Source organism: Antechinus flavipes, chromosome 3 (assembly GCF_016432865.1).
Source record: "Antechinus flavipes isolate AdamAnt ecotype Samford, QLD, Australia chromosome 3, AdamAnt_v2, whole genome shotgun sequence".
Taxonomy (NCBI): Eukaryota; Metazoa; Chordata; class Mammalia; order Dasyuromorphia; family Dasyuridae; genus Antechinus; species Antechinus flavipes.
In genome coordinates, this window is record NC_067400.1 from 426,196,225 (window position 1) to 426,213,022 (window position 16,798).

General features: G+C 33.3%; 1 protein-coding gene across 1 annotated transcript in view; it reads left to right on the forward strand.

Moving 5' to 3' along the window:
- The window catches only part of LOC127554589 (sodium channel protein type 9 subunit alpha), a 193,673-nt gene that overhangs the window by 76,827 nt on the left and 100,048 nt on the right, over positions 1 to 16,798 (forward strand). The window contains exons 2-3 of the mRNA XM_051986236.1: positions 8,411 to 8,718; positions 16,328 to 16,446. Of these exons, the coding sequence (XP_051842196.1) occupies positions 8,461 to 8,718; positions 16,328 to 16,446 (377 nt within the window). The 5' untranslated portion in view covers positions 8,411 to 8,460. The remainder of the gene's footprint in view (positions 1 to 8,410; positions 8,719 to 16,327; positions 16,447 to 16,798) is intronic.

Genomic DNA, 16,798 nt, shown 5'->3' on the forward strand with positions numbered 1-16,798 from the left:
GGTTCTTATTACAGCTGTTTGTAAACGTCCCACAAAATCTGCAAAAGGTTCATTGGGACCTTGCTCTATTTTTGTGAAAGCATTATTTCCATCTTTCTGTCCAGGGAGAGAATTCCAAGCTTTTATGGCAGCCTTAGAAATTTGCTCATACACTGTTGTGGGATAATAAATCTGTTCTGAACTCTCTGCATACTGACCGTCACCAGCTAGTTGGTCAAAAGTGATTTGTACAATAGCTCCTGTTTGCCTATTGCGTTGGGCTTGAATCCTACATAATTCATGAAACTCCGAAAGCCACAATAAATTTTGTCCTGGTTCTAGACAAGTTTTCGTTATGGATTTCCAGTCATTCGGGGTTAGGATTTCATAAGACAAATTATCCAGTAACATCTTCACATAAGATGATGTAGCCCCATAAAGAGTGCAACCCTTTTTCAAATCTTTAATTTTTTCCAAATTAAAAGGAGTGTATTTTCTCTCTTTTTGACCTGAAGAGTCAATCTTTTCAATCACAGGATATGCATTTATAAAATCAGATATATCTTCTCCTTCATTTTTTGCTTTAATTAATGCTTTTTCTAATCTTGTCAAATTCTGCTTTACAGGAGAAGCTGACTGTGTTTCTGCCTCTCTCCCTCCCCCTTGTTCCACACATGAAGGGTTAATTGCAGGGGGAGGGTCATGAGATGTGGAATCATCTAATTCCTCCTGCTGTGAAGTATCATACTCAGAATTGTAATTAACTCCATTCTCATCTGATTCGTCCTCCTTTTCACCCAATAAAGTTGGTACTTCTTCCTCCTGTACTTTCCTTTTCATCATTCTATCACTTAAATAACTTCTTATAGCCAATTGTATTACATTATATGTATTAATTATTGAGTTAGGCCCATTTTTATCATAGAATTGACAAAGATCCTCTCCAACCAATTTCCATTCATTTAAATCTAATTCCTTATCAAGAGAGAAACAAGGACATATATCCTTTACAGTTTGTAAAAGTTCAGTGATTTGCTGTAAACTTATAATTAAACCTTGGCTTTCCATAATTTTGACAATGCTCTCTAAACATTTTCCTTGAACAGAAACAGAAGGCTGTTTTCTAAATATCTGTCCCATCTTAGCTGAAATTCTACTTTAACTCTTTTAGCAAAATTTCTTTGTTGCACTCACCCTAATTTCTGGGTTGAAGAGTCTTTTCCACTGGATCAGGATCAGAGGCTTTTCCACTTGAATCAGGATCGGAGCTTTTCCACTGAAATCCACTGAGGGGTCTGTCAGTCCCACGTTCAGGGCGCCAAAATGTGGTGAGCTTTTTCTTCTCAAAAACGCAGCCAGATGATGAAAGTTCAGATCTTTTATTATTTCCAATATAGCCCGGTTAGCTTAGAGACCTATCTCTCGTCTCCACTATAGCCCGGTTAGCTTAGAGGCCTATCTCTCTGCTTGGTTCCAAGAGCTCTCTCCAAATGTCTTTAAATCCAAAGGTCTGGTCCTTCAGCCTCTGCCTCTGCTTTCTTCAGCCTCCAGCCAGCTCCAGTCTTCATGTCATTCCGGTGAAATCTCGACTTGTAGCATCTTCCTTTCAAGAACCTCTTCGACTGGCCCATTGGCCTATTTATGCTCCTTCCAGAGAGAGGGATTATGGGTTTTCTCCCATAGTGCTCTCTGGCCCAAAGAGCTTCAAGGGAGGTATCAACTCATTGAACTCCAATGAGTAAAGGTGTGAACACAAGCCTTGTATTGATTAGTTCTACTTAGTACCTAGTTTCAGGTTCTGGCCAAAACATCTTCTTGTAAGATTAGATCAACTCTAATTAGTTAGCAGTTAGTAAGGATTCCAACACAATTTCATCTTGTCTGATCTTTACTGTCACTTGTTTAATTATGAATTTTTCTTGTTCCTCTATATTGTTCATAATGATGCTTTTTATACCTCTATCATATCCATTTGGAGCTTATTTTCCTGTTGTACAGCTTTACCAGCAGTTATTTTTCAAAATAATAACTCCTCTTCCCAGTATCTGGAATCTTTGGGCTTATCTAACATTATGCTACTCTGTGTGTATTTTATTTCTTTGTATTGTATACCTAATCTCTTTTACCTTTTTTTTTTACCGACACCAAATCATTAATAATTACTGCTTTATCATGTAGTTTTAGATCTATTTCTATCAGACTCCCTTTGCTTCCCATATTTTCATTTTTCCTTAAGATTCTTCATTTTTTTTATTCATCAGTGTGATTTTTGTTATTATCTTTTCTAGTTACACAAATTATTCTTTTGATAGTCTAATTGTCATGGCATTATAATGGTAAACAATTTAGGAAGCTTTGCCATTTTTATCATATGGGAATGAGGTAGTGAAGTGTCTAGTTAAATAAAAGGTAGTATTTTTTGAACTAGAGTAATAAGAAAATAAGATAAGACTGGTGGATGAACATGGCAACAATAGACAGCTGTGATTATCGGACAGAGGAGTTTGGTTGTCAACTCCCCCCCCCTTTTTATAATTGGGAGCCCACTGAAGTTTTAAGTGATGTAATATGCACAAGAAACAGTTTAACAGCCTTTTCTTTTTTTTTTAAGTAAAGAACATTTATTAAGAGAAATAAAAATGTGAGAGGTACAGATTTAGAATATATCACAATTTAAGAAATCAGAAACAGAGTTTGAACTTTCCGATTTCTTTCTATTATAAATGAGACAAACACCCCCACCCCAATCTTTATACAAAACATATTTGAGTGGTAAAGAGGTAATTTTTTTTCTTTTCATCTTGCCTCATCTTATATTTTCTGATTACCATTTAGTTCAAATCCATTCTTTAATGACCAATATGTAGCATCTGATTGCTTGCCAGGCAAAATTTATAGTCTAATGTTTCAGTAAGTTGATCACTGGAGAGTCCAAGAATGGTTGTTGTGTTGCTATCTTTTTTCAGGGCTTTTATTGTACCTTTGCCCACCACTGTTCCATGTCTCTTCTCCTCATCAGTGTCTCTTAGTTTCTCTGCTATAAAGTATGGTGACCCATTTTTTTTCAAATGTTTTCATTTTATTGTGACGTTAGAATATCTTTAGATACTCCATTTTTGAGATAATCCTCTAAAACTACTTAGCCCCACAATATCCAAATCTTTGCTGCTTTCAAAATCCAGACAGTGTAGCAGGAATCTGTTTTACAGTCTTCAAGCATGTATGGTAACTCAAGCTAATTTTTAAAATCTCTCTTTAAACTCTCCACACTTTTCACTTCTAATTCCTACACTAAGAGGAGGCAACTTAACTCCTTATTTATCTAGAATATGGAGAAAATGCTGTATTAATTTCTTTTTTTTTAGGTATTTAATAATTATTTATTGACTTGCTTTGCATGTAGTAAGCACAGAATAAATGTGTTGAATTAAACTGAATTTATTACATTTAAGCAACTCTGGTACTTGCTTAGTAGAAAAAAGCATTAGGTTTGAATCTTGGTTCTGCTGCTTACCACCCAAACCCTGATACCCAAATAAGAATTTCTTTGTATATGCTTTCCAATTCTCCTTACCACCCCATCACTGCTCTTTTAAGCAGGATGTGGAGGGACTGGGCAGTGATAAACTGCTTTTAACTTAACAGCCTTTTCAAGGAAGGACAGTATAGCTGGGAAAATTTATTTGCGAAAATCACAATAGTAACCATGGATAAAATAATATAGTTTATACTTTATATAAAATACTTTTATATTATATAACATCTAGATTATATAATAAATAATTATAAGAATTAAAATGTGCCTATTATAAATATAAATATTTACAAAATTTTATTAAATATATAATATTTAGCTTTTGATAAGGAAAAGGCATAACATTCAATGTACTCCAAATCTTTCTTGTCTTGTATCTGTCTTCTCTTTTGTCTTCTTTTCTTCTACTTCGATTTATTCCCTGGAGCTTCTTTCCATGCCTAGAACGTCTGTGTAAGGGTCCCTCTACTCACCAAGAGGTTCTCAACTGGACTCCTACCTTGAGGGACCCTTACACTTCTTTTTCTTTCTTTTGTAGTGAGGTGAGAGAAAAAGCATTTATTAATGATCACTCAATAAATATTCATTGATTTAAATATTTCTGCCCTAAGAAATCAAGAATAAGTGGTATATGATCTTTGGGGTAAAGAAATAAGAGAAGATGCTACCCAATGGCAAATTATAAACTAATATAGAAGGAAAAAGAGGCTATAATGGTATATTTTTAGTGACCATATTGTAACTCTCCAATCACATCCCCTTTGGTCTTTAAGATATCTTCAGTTCCTACTTTGTCTGGAATCAAGGCATTTATTCTTTTTTAACTAGATCACAAAAGAGAATAAGGTATAACCTCTCAAATAATGTGATATAATTTATCAGAGAGCTGACTGCTTTTGGATTAGCCAAGGTTTTCTATCTATCCAGAGGTTGCTGGCTTTCTACATTCTCTAACAGAATAATCCAGTTTCTTCATCTTCAGAGTCCTGCTTGAGATCCAGATGGCACAACAGCTATATTGGTTAGCCTTGGTAGTCATGTTTTTGGTTGCAAATGATGGGTGTAGCTTTTGTGGGTTTCAGTTTCTCAATAGTCTGGGATTTTTGTTGTTATTGTTCAATTGTTTCAATCATATTCTATTCTTTGTGACTCCATTTAGGGTTTTCTTGGCAAAGATACTGGAGTGGTTTTGCTATTTCTGTATCCAGCTCATTTCACAGATGAGGAACTGAAGTAAACACAGTTCAGGGACTTGTCCAATGTTAACATAGCCAGGGAATGTTTGAGGCCAGATTTGAGCTCGAAGATGATAAAACTTTACAAAAAGCCCTTTACATATGTTGTTGCTATTTTGCATTCATTTCAGTCATATCCAAGTCTCTGTGACTGCATTTAAACTTCTCAGCAGAAATAAGGAAATGGAGGCAAAAGGGATTAAGTGTGACTTACACACTGCTAGTAAGTATCTGAAGGCAGATTGAATTCATGAAAATAAGTCTTCCTGATAACAAACTTGGCGCACGATCCACTAAGATCTTCTAGTTGCCCTTTACATTAATATATTAGCCTTGAAAAGTAAGTTCTATTTTTGTCCACATTTCACAGATGAGAAAACTAGTGAGAACTTAAGTATCTTGTGTTTTCTCATATAACTAATAAACATTTGAGGAGAGAAAACTAACCCTCTATCTATAACACTACATTGCCATCATGGACTAGAAATACAACTTGATAAGTCCACTGAGGCCTTATATACTAGCTTCAAGATACCAAGTCAATTTAACAGAGTGTAGTTTAAATTATTCTAACCTCAGGTTACTTTCGGGTCTTAAAATATGTGTTTAGAATTCTTAATTCATGTCCTATAAATAACATGCTTCTTAAATTCCATTTCTGGTCAAAGTATAGGCAACATAATCCAGTCCTTGAATTCAGCAATCATTTATTAAATATCTATTTTGTGGTGAGAACTGAGAATTCACAAGCAAAAAAATATTAAGTGCTTTTTACTCAAGAAGCTTATTTTTATTGGGGACATGTACATATAGAGATGAGTAAATACAAAGTATTTTCAAGAGGAGAGTTTTACTGTGCATACCCTTTGATCCAACAGTGTTTCTATTGGGCTTATACCCCAAAGAGATACTAAAAAAGGGAAGGGGACCTGTATGTGCCAAAATGTTTGTAGCAGCCCTGTTTGTAGTGGCTAGAAACTGGAAAATGAATGGATGCCCATCAATTGGAGAATGGCTGGGTAAATTGTGGTATATGAACGTTATGGAATATTATTGCTCTGTAAGGAATGACCAGCAGGATGAATACAGAGAGGCTTGGAGAGACCTACATGGACTGATGCTAAGTGAGATGAGCAGAACCAGGAGATCATTATACACTTCGACAACGATATTGTATGAGGATGTATTCTGATGGAAGTGGATTTCTCTGACAAAGAGACTTAACTGAGTTTCATTGGAGAAATGATGGACAGAAACAGCTACACCCAAAGAAGGAATACTGGGAAATGAATGTGAACTATTTGCAATTTTGATTTTCTTCCCGAGTTATTTTTACCTTCTGAATCCAATTCTCCCTGTGCAACAAGAGAACTGTTTGGTTCTGCAAATATGTATTGTATCTAGTATATACTGCAACATGTTTAGCATATATAGGACTGCTTGCCATCCTGGGGGGGGGGGGAGGAGGGAGGGAGGGGAAAAAACGAAACATAAGTGATTGCAAGGGATAATGTCGTGTAGAAATTATCCTGGCATGGATTCTGTCAATGCGAAGTTATTATTAAATAAAATAAAATTTATTATAAAAAAAAAAAAAAAAAAAAAAAAAAAAAAAAAAAAAAAAGAGGAGAGTTTTAAATACATAGTAATTTCAAGAATATTAAGAGAATCAGAAAATCCCCTTTTAGGAAACCACTCAAAAATAAGTATTATAAATATTTTTGTACATAAAGGACTATTTCCTTTCTTTGATATTTTTTGGGTTTAGAATATAGCAGAATCATTATCACTGGATCAAAGAACATGACTGTTTACTAACTTGTGTTAGTGATTCCAAATTGCTTTCAAGAATGTTTATATCTTTTTATAGGTCCCTGAACAGTACTTCAATGTGCCTGTTTTCTCCCAGCTCCACCAATATTTATCATTTTCCTTTTTTGTCCTTTTTGGCATCCTAACAGATACTTTCTTTTCTTATATCATTTATCAACTAAGGAATGACTCTTATTCTTATAAATTCAAATCAGTTATATATCTTGGAAATGAATCCTTTGTCAAAGAAATGTGCTACAAATTTTTCCGAGTTAGTTTTCCCTTTAATCTTTGATAGTTAATTTTTTTATATAATTAGATAAAATAATTTTACAAAATCTAAATTATTCATTTTATTTTCATTGATCTTCTCTGTTCCTTGCTTGGTCATGAAACTTTTGACTATCTATACATCTAATGGATAATCCCCCCCCATATTTTAAAATATTGATAGGAATTCAAAGTATAAGAAACAACATAAATAAAAATGCAGCAGTCAAAAAGTTCAGGATGTAACTACAATTAGAAAGACAATTGATCTGTGGAGCAAAAAGATAATGCTAACTACTTTAATGAGGGTATCAGCTCCTCTCCTAGTCAGAAGCTGTCTCTAAACAGAACATAGAAAGAATGAAGAGTTTGGATATTTAAAGTGACTTTCATATTAATTCATTCTATTATGGTGGTTAGATGATGTTTTTTGGAAGAAAGGCAAAAGCAAGAAAATCAGGTGATACTTTGCAGTGGGAGAACAGGGCAGCTCTGGGGAGTCTGGTTACCTGGGTGGCTTTCCCTGAGTGTCTGTGTCTATGTTCCCTTGTGCTGTTAATGTCCCTGAGTAAAGTCTTGTGTGTTGGGCTGCACTGTGAGGTACTTAAGATCTTAGGAATAGAATATACTCAAGGACTAAGTGATGGGGAATATGTATGAAAAATCAACAATAGCAATATTCTAGAGTATACATCCTAAGCCTCATACCTGTTCTCTCCAAGGTGGCTGTCTGAGCTCCTGAACCCTAGCAATTAACAGGCACAGAACATTTATACAAGGAATAAGAGGGAGGATAGTTTAGTTTGGCTGGAGCATAAAGTATTTGAAGGGGAGGAATCTGACATCTAGATAAGAATATGTAACTAACTAAGCTGACTGTAGAGATCTACTTCAGAATTTCTAACAGAGGAATGGTGTTACTGAATCTATATATATACAATTTGTTAATTTGATTATTATATTAATTATGTTAAATATTATGCTAAATATTAGCAGTTAAAGACTGCTAGTTTTTCAGAACTTGCTTATTTAAATGCCTGAGGTCTAATACATACCTTTATGATTTTCAACTTGCAATATTCTCTAAATGAACTACTTCACTCTGTGAATTACAGATATCTATAAATTACACCTAAAGTGATAGGATAATACAATGAAATAATTGACAGTTATGCCATCAAGAGGTTAAAGTTTAATAATGTGGGTTCATAGACATATACTAATAACGTATATTCAAAATTAAAATATTTGAGATTACAAGGGAAATAAATTGTACTGAATTTTTTTTTATCATTTTAGTGGTTTAGAGATATAGATTAAGATCACTTGATCTGGAAGGAAATAATCATAAACCAAAGTAATGTGTGGAGTTTGGACTAATTTGTTTTACTTTTAACTTTAAAGTCAACTTGGTGAGTAAAATTCACTTGAAGCTCTTAAACCTAGTTTTAAATGTATAATATAATAATATATAAGGCAATCATATGTCAGAAAAAGTGCTGTTTTGTGACTGTAACATAATATTAACTGATACTTTTTATGAATTTTTTTCTTTTTCCCCATGCCTTATCTTATGCAGGCCTCTTATATAAAGAAAAGAAAGGGAATTAACATTTACAGGATGAAAAGATGGCAATGTTGCCTCCCCCAGGACCTGAAAGTTTTGTCTACTTCACCAGACAGTCTCTTGCACTCATTGAACAACGCATTACCGAAGGAAAATCTAAGGAACCTAAAGAGGAGAAAACAGATGAAGAAGAAGAAGGCCCAAAGCCAAGTAGTGACTTGGAAGCTGGTAAACAGCTTCCATTTATTTATGGAGACATTCCTCCAGGGATGGTGTCAGAGCCCTTGGAAGATATGGACCCATTCTACATGGATAAAAAGGTGAGCATTTCCTATAACCCAAAAGATAAATGTTTTTGTCTCATTCTCCATACAGGAAGAAATTTTAAATTAGGATAAGGGAATTTGATGAAAACGGGCATGCCAGGAATTTATATCAGTAATATGAATCTTCAATGTAAATACATTAATTTAATTATGAGTATTTGTGAGGAGTAACAGTATTGCCAAGTTCTATTCAGAAATAATATGAAGCAGGATATTAATAATCAGTAATGAGCTGAGGTTTTGAGTAGAGTCCACTAATTCATTCAGTCAGTCATTAAGCATTTATTAAACACTTACTGTATGTCAGGCACTGCACCTAAGTTCTGGAAAACTTAAAAAGGCAAAAGAAAGGCAAAAAAAATTCCTGCTTCAAGTAATTAATTCATAGTTAAATGGATTATAAAATATGATCACAGAAGGAAGGCACTTAGATTGAAGACCAATAAAAGTTCCTTGTAGGACTTTAGCTAACACTTCAGAGAACCCTGAACACAAACACACACACACACACACACACACACACACCTTGTCTCTAGATGTCTCCTACATCATTTTCAGGGTCTGAAGTTCAGTAGTAAGTTAATCTTTTAAAATGTTTGTCATTCCTCTGTTTTCAGTGGTTCCTTATTAAAATATAGAGGACTATGAAGTACCTCAAGCCTTTATGAGAAATAGAAATTAGTTTCAGATTATTTACTATTGCTAGCTAATTGAGATTAAAGCCTTGTAGCAATGGGACACAGGAGAAATCCCAATGTGGAGTCTTGAATCACCAGTCAGGAAGTGAATAATACTCAATATGCAGACATTATGATGAATTCAAAATGAGCTAGTCAAAATGGTATGTTGCTTTGTCTTTCCATTTTTCTTAGAGTTTACACTAATCAATCAATAAGCATTTATTAAATACTTAGTGCAAGTCAGGCAGTCTGATTAGCACTTGGGAATTGATATACAGGAGAACAGAAACAGTTCCTTCCTTCAAGAAGCTTACATTATGATGGAATAGACCAGATGACCTAAATAGGTATGTATAACATGCAGGATAGAAATAACAAAATTTTAGAGAGTGAGAAATCCGCAATTTGGGGGAGTTAAATGGACCTTTTGCAAAAAGTCACATTAGAATTGTGTGTTAAATGAGGCTAGAAATTCTATAAGGTGGAGGTGAGGAAAAAGAGTATTCCAGATATGAGAGACAGTACAAAACCATGAAAGTAGGAGATAGAACATAATTGTGAGGAACCCCAAATAAACAACATGGTTTGATCATTAAGTGTTTGATGAAGAGCTTTGAATCAAAAATCCTGGAAATACAGACAATGGCAAGGCTATGAAGAGCTCAACTGCCAAATAGAGAGGTATTTGCCTTTGATCATAGAGCTAATAGGGGGAGGTAAGGGAGCTTATGGAAAAGGAGTCATAGATATATATATTTTAGGAAAACCACTTTGAAAGCTATGCTGGGAGATGAATTTGAATTCATAAAGATTTTAGAAAGGGACATAAATTAGGATATTATTAAACGAGAGGTGATGAGAGCTGAATTAAGATAATGTCTGTGTGAGTGAAGAGGAAACATATAGGAGAGCTGCTGTGGAAAAAGAAATCAAAGCTAAAAGAACATCTGAGATAGTTGTTTTGTAGAGACATCCAGATAGTGTGATATATCAAGTACTTGAATAAGAATCAGGAAGACACTTGTACAAAGCCAGACTCAAATACTTGCTAGGTATGTGATCCTGAGTAAATGAATAAATTATCTCTCAGTTTCCTTATCCATAAATGGATTAATAAGAGTCTACTTCATCAATTTGTTGAGATCATCAAATAAGATATTATTTCTAAAATATTTTGCAAACCTTAAAGTAGACAAATATTAACTATTATGTGAATAAGGATGCTAAAGACAAAGAGTATAGTATAAAATATTTTCAATGAGGTTTGCAAATTCAGTCCCTCACTTTAAAAAAATAGAAATTTTAAAGTAGGCAAATATTAGCTATTATGTGAATAAGGATGCTAATGATAAAGACTATAGCATAAAATATTTTCAAAGAAGTTTGCAAATTCAGCCCATCACTTTTAAAAAATAGATTCAATATATGCTATAAAAATTGTGTCATGTGCATACCTTTTCTAGAGCAAAGAGCATAGAGTAATTTTCGCTTTATTGTTAATGATGCAAAATCCCATGGACTAGTCCTTAGGAAAGCATTTTAAACTGAGGAGGAAAAAAATTATGCAAGATAAAACAAAAACTGTTAATACCAAGAATTTAAAAAGTGGTAATAGATTAAATTTAAGCATATTTCATGCTTAAATAAGACATAGTCTTGTGTCTACTCTAATTTGTTACACTTTGTATGTTAAATGATGTTATAATTTCTAAGACTATACCAATTGCAGAAAAGTTGAAAGGCAGCCCAAATAAAAGATTTTCCATACCAGAACTCCCAATATGCACAAAAATTTTGGTCTATTTAAAGAGAAAAATTCTTATTACCAAATGAAAGAAAGAAAATAAGCATCATTAACATTTTGATTAAGAGTAATGAAAATTTACATTACTTATAAGTTTTCAGTTTTCCCTCCAAATTAGAATAACATGTTTTGCAACCATATTCATTGCTGCTTCCAAATAACCTGCTGGAGGAAATATGATTGTTATTTATCTAAAAATGATTTTTAAGGAAATTTTGAAGGAGATAAATATCAGCTTCTAATAGCCAAGCACAAAAATCAACGAATTACTCTCTGTAAAAGTCTGGTCCAAAGTCTTTGTATGTTGTTTGATGGTAAAACAAACATTAGCACAATATTGGGGAGAGAGCAAAAAGTAGATGACATTTTGTAAGATGACGATTTAATTTAAAGGAAAGCACAAGTCTAGTACATTATTAAGAAAGGAAAATCCACACATCATGGGAAGATCTGAAAACATTTTTTTTCAAAAAAGCGCAAATAAAATTTATAAAGCATTTTAGAATAAGCAGGGCAAATCTGGAATATTATTATTTCCTTTTGGCAATTGTAATGATTTCAATCTTGATAAAATAATGCATTAAATAATAGAAATACAAACATTCCCATTATGGCTGTTTTGTAATAAGATCAAATCATTCAAGGTCATTGAAATGAAATGTTAACCCATCTCATTAGTCCATATAGACATTAGAGGAAGGGTAAACCTTTTTTTCTTTTTGAATATGGAGTATTATCTACTGGTTTCAAATGACAATTCCATATATATAGTACATTGAAAAGAAAATTGGATCAATAAACTTTATCTATCAAGAAAATATAATGATATAATGGCGAAGATGGCAACAATGATGATGATGATGAAGAAGAAGGTGACATTATTATTATTATTATTTTATATTCAGTCATTTTAGTCATATCTAACTTTTTGTCACTCTTTTTGGAGTTTCCTTGATGAAGATATTAAAGTAGTTTGCCATTTTCTTTTCCACCTCATTTTATAGATGAGGAAAATAGGCAAACAGTGCCCAAGGACATATGGCTAATAAGTGTCTGAAACCAGATTTGAATTCAGGAAGAAGAGTCTTCCTGACTTTAGGCCTGGCACTCTATCCATTCTGCTATTTGTTACTATTGTTAACAACAACAGTAATAAAAATGACATGTTGTCCCAGTTTTAGCTCATGCAAATGAAATAGTAATGTAGAGCAACCATATTGGTTACCAATGTTTGATTTTAGAGAATTGTGGTACTATAGAATAAGGACTTCCAAATGATATCTCAATTAAATATGGGGTTAGCAGAGGGTTTTTTTTTGTTTCTTACCTCAGATAATTCTCATTTTACAATTGCCATGACCCAAGAAATAAATTCAAAAGAGTATGAGGGAAGAGACTTTGTGTGGGTTAGCATGAAATTACTCTGCTGATAGGGATGTACGGATTTTTTTTTTTGCTTTATCAGCAGTTTACTAAACATTTATCAAGCAATTGCTGCATACAAAGCACTGTTTTAGTGCCAGACATACAAAGACAAAAATCAAATATTTATCTTTTCCTTAAGAAACTTACATTCTAATTAGTATGACAGAAACTAGGCATTAACCCACACTTAACACCATATACCAAGATAAGGTCAAAATGGGTTCATGACCTAGGCATAAAGAATGAGATTATAAATAAATTGGAAGAGCATAGGATAGTTTACCTCTCAGACCTGTGGAAGAGGGAGGAATTTATGACCAAAGAAGAAATAGAGATCACTATTGACCACAAAATAGAATATTTTGATTATATCAAATTGAAAAGTTTTTGTACAAACAAAACAAATGCAGACAAGATTAGAAGGGAAACAATAAACTGGGAAAACATTTTTACAGTCAAAAGTTCTGATAAAGGCCTCATTTCCAAAATATATAGAGAATTGACTCTAATTTATAAGAAATCAAACCATTCTCCAGTTGATAAATGGTCAAAGGATATGAATAGACAATTTTCAGATGAAGAAATTGAAACTATTTATAGACATATGAAAATATGCTCCAAATCATTATTAATCAGAGAAATGCAAATTAAGACAACTCTGAGATACCACTACACACCTGTCAGATTGGCTAGAGTGACAGGGAAAGATAATGTGGAATGTTGGAGGGGATGTGGGAAAACAGGGACAATGATACATTGTTGGTGGAATTGTGAACACATCCAGCCATTCTGGAGAGCAATTTGGAACTATGCTCAAAAAGTTATCAAACTGTGCATACCCTTTGATCCAGCAGTGTTTCTACTGGGCTTATACTCCAAAGAGATACTAAAGAAAGGAAAGGGACCTGTATGTGCCAAAATGTTTGTGGCAGCCCTGTTTGTAGTGGCTAGAAGCTGGAAAATGAATCGATGCCCATCAATTGGAGAATGGTTGAGTAAATTGTGGTATATGAACGTTATGGAATAGTATTCTGTAAGGAATGACCAGCAGGATGAATACTGAGGGGCTTGGAGAGACTTACATGAACTGATGCTAAGTGAAATGAGCAGAACCAGGAGATCATTATCTACCTTAACAATGATACTGTTTGAGGATGTGTTCTGATAGAGATGGATCTCTTCAATAAAGAGAGCTAATTCAGTTTCAATTGATCAAGGATGGACAGAAGCAGCTACACCCAAAGAAACAACACTGGGAAATGAATATAAACTGCTTGCATTTTTGTTTTTCTTCCCGGGTTAATTATACCTTCTGAATCCAATTCTCCCTGTGCAACAAGAAAACTGTTCAGTTCTGCACACAAATATTGTATCTAGGATATACTGTAACCTATTCAACATGTAAAGGACTGCTTGCCATCTGGGGGAGGGGGTGGAGGGAGGGAGGGGAAAAATTGGAACAGAAGTGAGTGCAAGGGATAATGCTGTAAAAAATTACCCTGGCATGGGTTCTGTAAATAAAAAGTTATTTAAAGAATAAAAAAAAAGAAAAAGAAAGAAACTTACATTCTATCAGAGATTATAGTACATATACAAATATTTACATATTAGGGCATTTGATGAAGGTTATTCAGTTATTTTTCAGTCATGTCTGGTATTTTGTAACTCCATATGGGTTTTGTTGGCAGAGATACTGGAATGTTTTGCCACTTCCTTTCCAACTCATTTTATAAAAGAGAAACTGAGGCAAACAGGGTTAAGTGACGAGCCCAGGGCCACATATCTAGTTAAGTGGCTAAAACCAGCTTCGAACTCAGAAAGAAGAGTCTTCTTGACTCCAAGGCCATAATCTATCCACTGTCCCACCTAGCTGCACCAGTCTGATAAAAAAAATGGTACTTACATGTGGTGGGATCAGGGAAGGCTTGAAGGCAGAAGTAGCACCTGAAGTGAGACTATTGGTAAGGTAAAGTATTCATTCTGTTCTTGAAAACAGGCTGACTCCCTTTTAACATGAGGGAATCAGATTAGGCATCTAATTAGGATTAGGCACTTCCCTTTGTGATTTGATTCTCAGTGATTCTATTCTAACCACCTTTCTATTCTATTCTATTCTAACCATAAATCTCGCTAACTTGGAAACAAAAGAAGCCTAGTAAAAAAAGAGGAAGGAAACACACTCCCCCCAAACCCCAAAATTTTTAAAAATTATAAATCTATACTTGTTATGGACCAGAACTTGAAACAAGGTGCTAAATCAGTGGAATAGATAGAGACAATGGTTGGTTTAGCAGGGTACTTAACAGTTCTCTAAATGTACTTAGTACTTATTAGAGGTCCACAATATTCACACCTTTAAGAGAGCATATAAACTAGGAGCCTCAACCAGGATTCAGCCGGGAAGATTCAGAAGCCAGAACTGAAGCTCTTGGAACCAAGACTACAGAAGGCTTTTAAGAAAACCACAGGAGAGGAGACAAGACTTGGAAAGAGATAATAAAGGATTTGGACTTTAATACTTGGCTGCATTTGGAGAGATTACTGAACTGAAACGAAGGCTGCTCCCAAAGACCCAAGGAAACCTCAACAGAGAATATTACATTTTAGAGAAGAATATTACATATACTGTTATGACATTCTAAATTATTTCAGGGATTGTATATTGGGAATATATTTTCATAGACAAGAATTTAAACATAAATATATTTTTATTAGGAATATTTCATTTATTGTATTTTTAATAAATACTTTGTGTCCAAATAGTATTGTTTAATTTTCTCTTAAGATAACTTCACAAGGTTTGTTAAGAAATATAATCTCATTTTTTCATCTAAAATATAATGTGACTGAACTAGATAATTCAACCATCCCAACTCTAAAATTCTGTGAGTCTATGAGATGTTATATAAATGTAACATCTGGGGATCATCATTAAGAAGAAAAATTATTTTTACTATTACTTTGGTCATAAAGAAAATTCTTAACTGGCTTTTCTTATAGCTATTCTGTAACAGTATATGTAATGCATTCACTGTTTCATTAACAATTAATTTAATCTATTATGCTTTCAGTGATAATACATGTGATTAGTTTTTTTTTTTTTCAAATAAGGAAGAAATTTTTCTTCCCTAGAATAGCAATATGCCATTGTATCTTGATTTTCTTTAATCTTAACCCTAATTTTCATGGAAATGCAGCACATTTTTTCCTTTAAAAATACACCTCTGTTCTAATTCATTAATATAGGTCTATAACTAAAATCTAGTTGGCAAAGAAGAAAGCTGTATGATAAATTTAAATGTAATCATTTTAACCAGTGTTCATGATTGATTTGAAGTATAAGGGAATGATCATTCAATATCAGTCAAGGGAATCCAAATACAGAAAATAGGTAATCTTAATTATTATCTTATTCAATTTCTTCATTTTATAAAAATAGAAACTGGAACTTAGAGAGAAAGCGGGAATTATTCAAGGTAATAAAACTAGCTAATCAAGTTCAATAATGAATAGAAACTATTTTGCAAATATCAAAGCACTATACAAATGCCAATTGTTAATGTGATGGCTGGTGTTCATCCAATATTCCTTAATCTACATAAGCATTAGTTTTTGTCATGAATAAATAAAGGCAATGTAATTAATTTTAAAATGTAATATTCAATTTCACACCATGTTCATTTTTTTCCTACAGACATTCATAGTATTGAATAAAGGGAAAACAATTTTCCGATTCAGTGCCACTCCTGCCTTGTACATTTTATCACCTTTCAGCCTGATTAGAAGAATTTCTATTAAGATTTTGGTTCATTCATATCCTTTTCCAATAAGTTTTTTGATAGTAAAAACCATCCTATATTGAATGAATAGAATTCTCTTTTAATCTTCAAATGATGTTTTCTACTTTGAATCACTTGTTATAGTTTTTCAACTTGATTGAATTCCATATTTGTTATATATGCATCAACATATAGACTGCCAACATTTAGAAACATTGTACTATTATTTGGCATTGTATATCCACAACTGTATAAAATGGGGGAAAGAGGGAAATTTTTTGGAAAAAAAATCTTATCACAGTTTTTAAATATCAGTTATTTAGACGATTGCCTTAATTGAATGCATCTAATGTCTTATATATAACATGTCCTGTTATACTATGTTC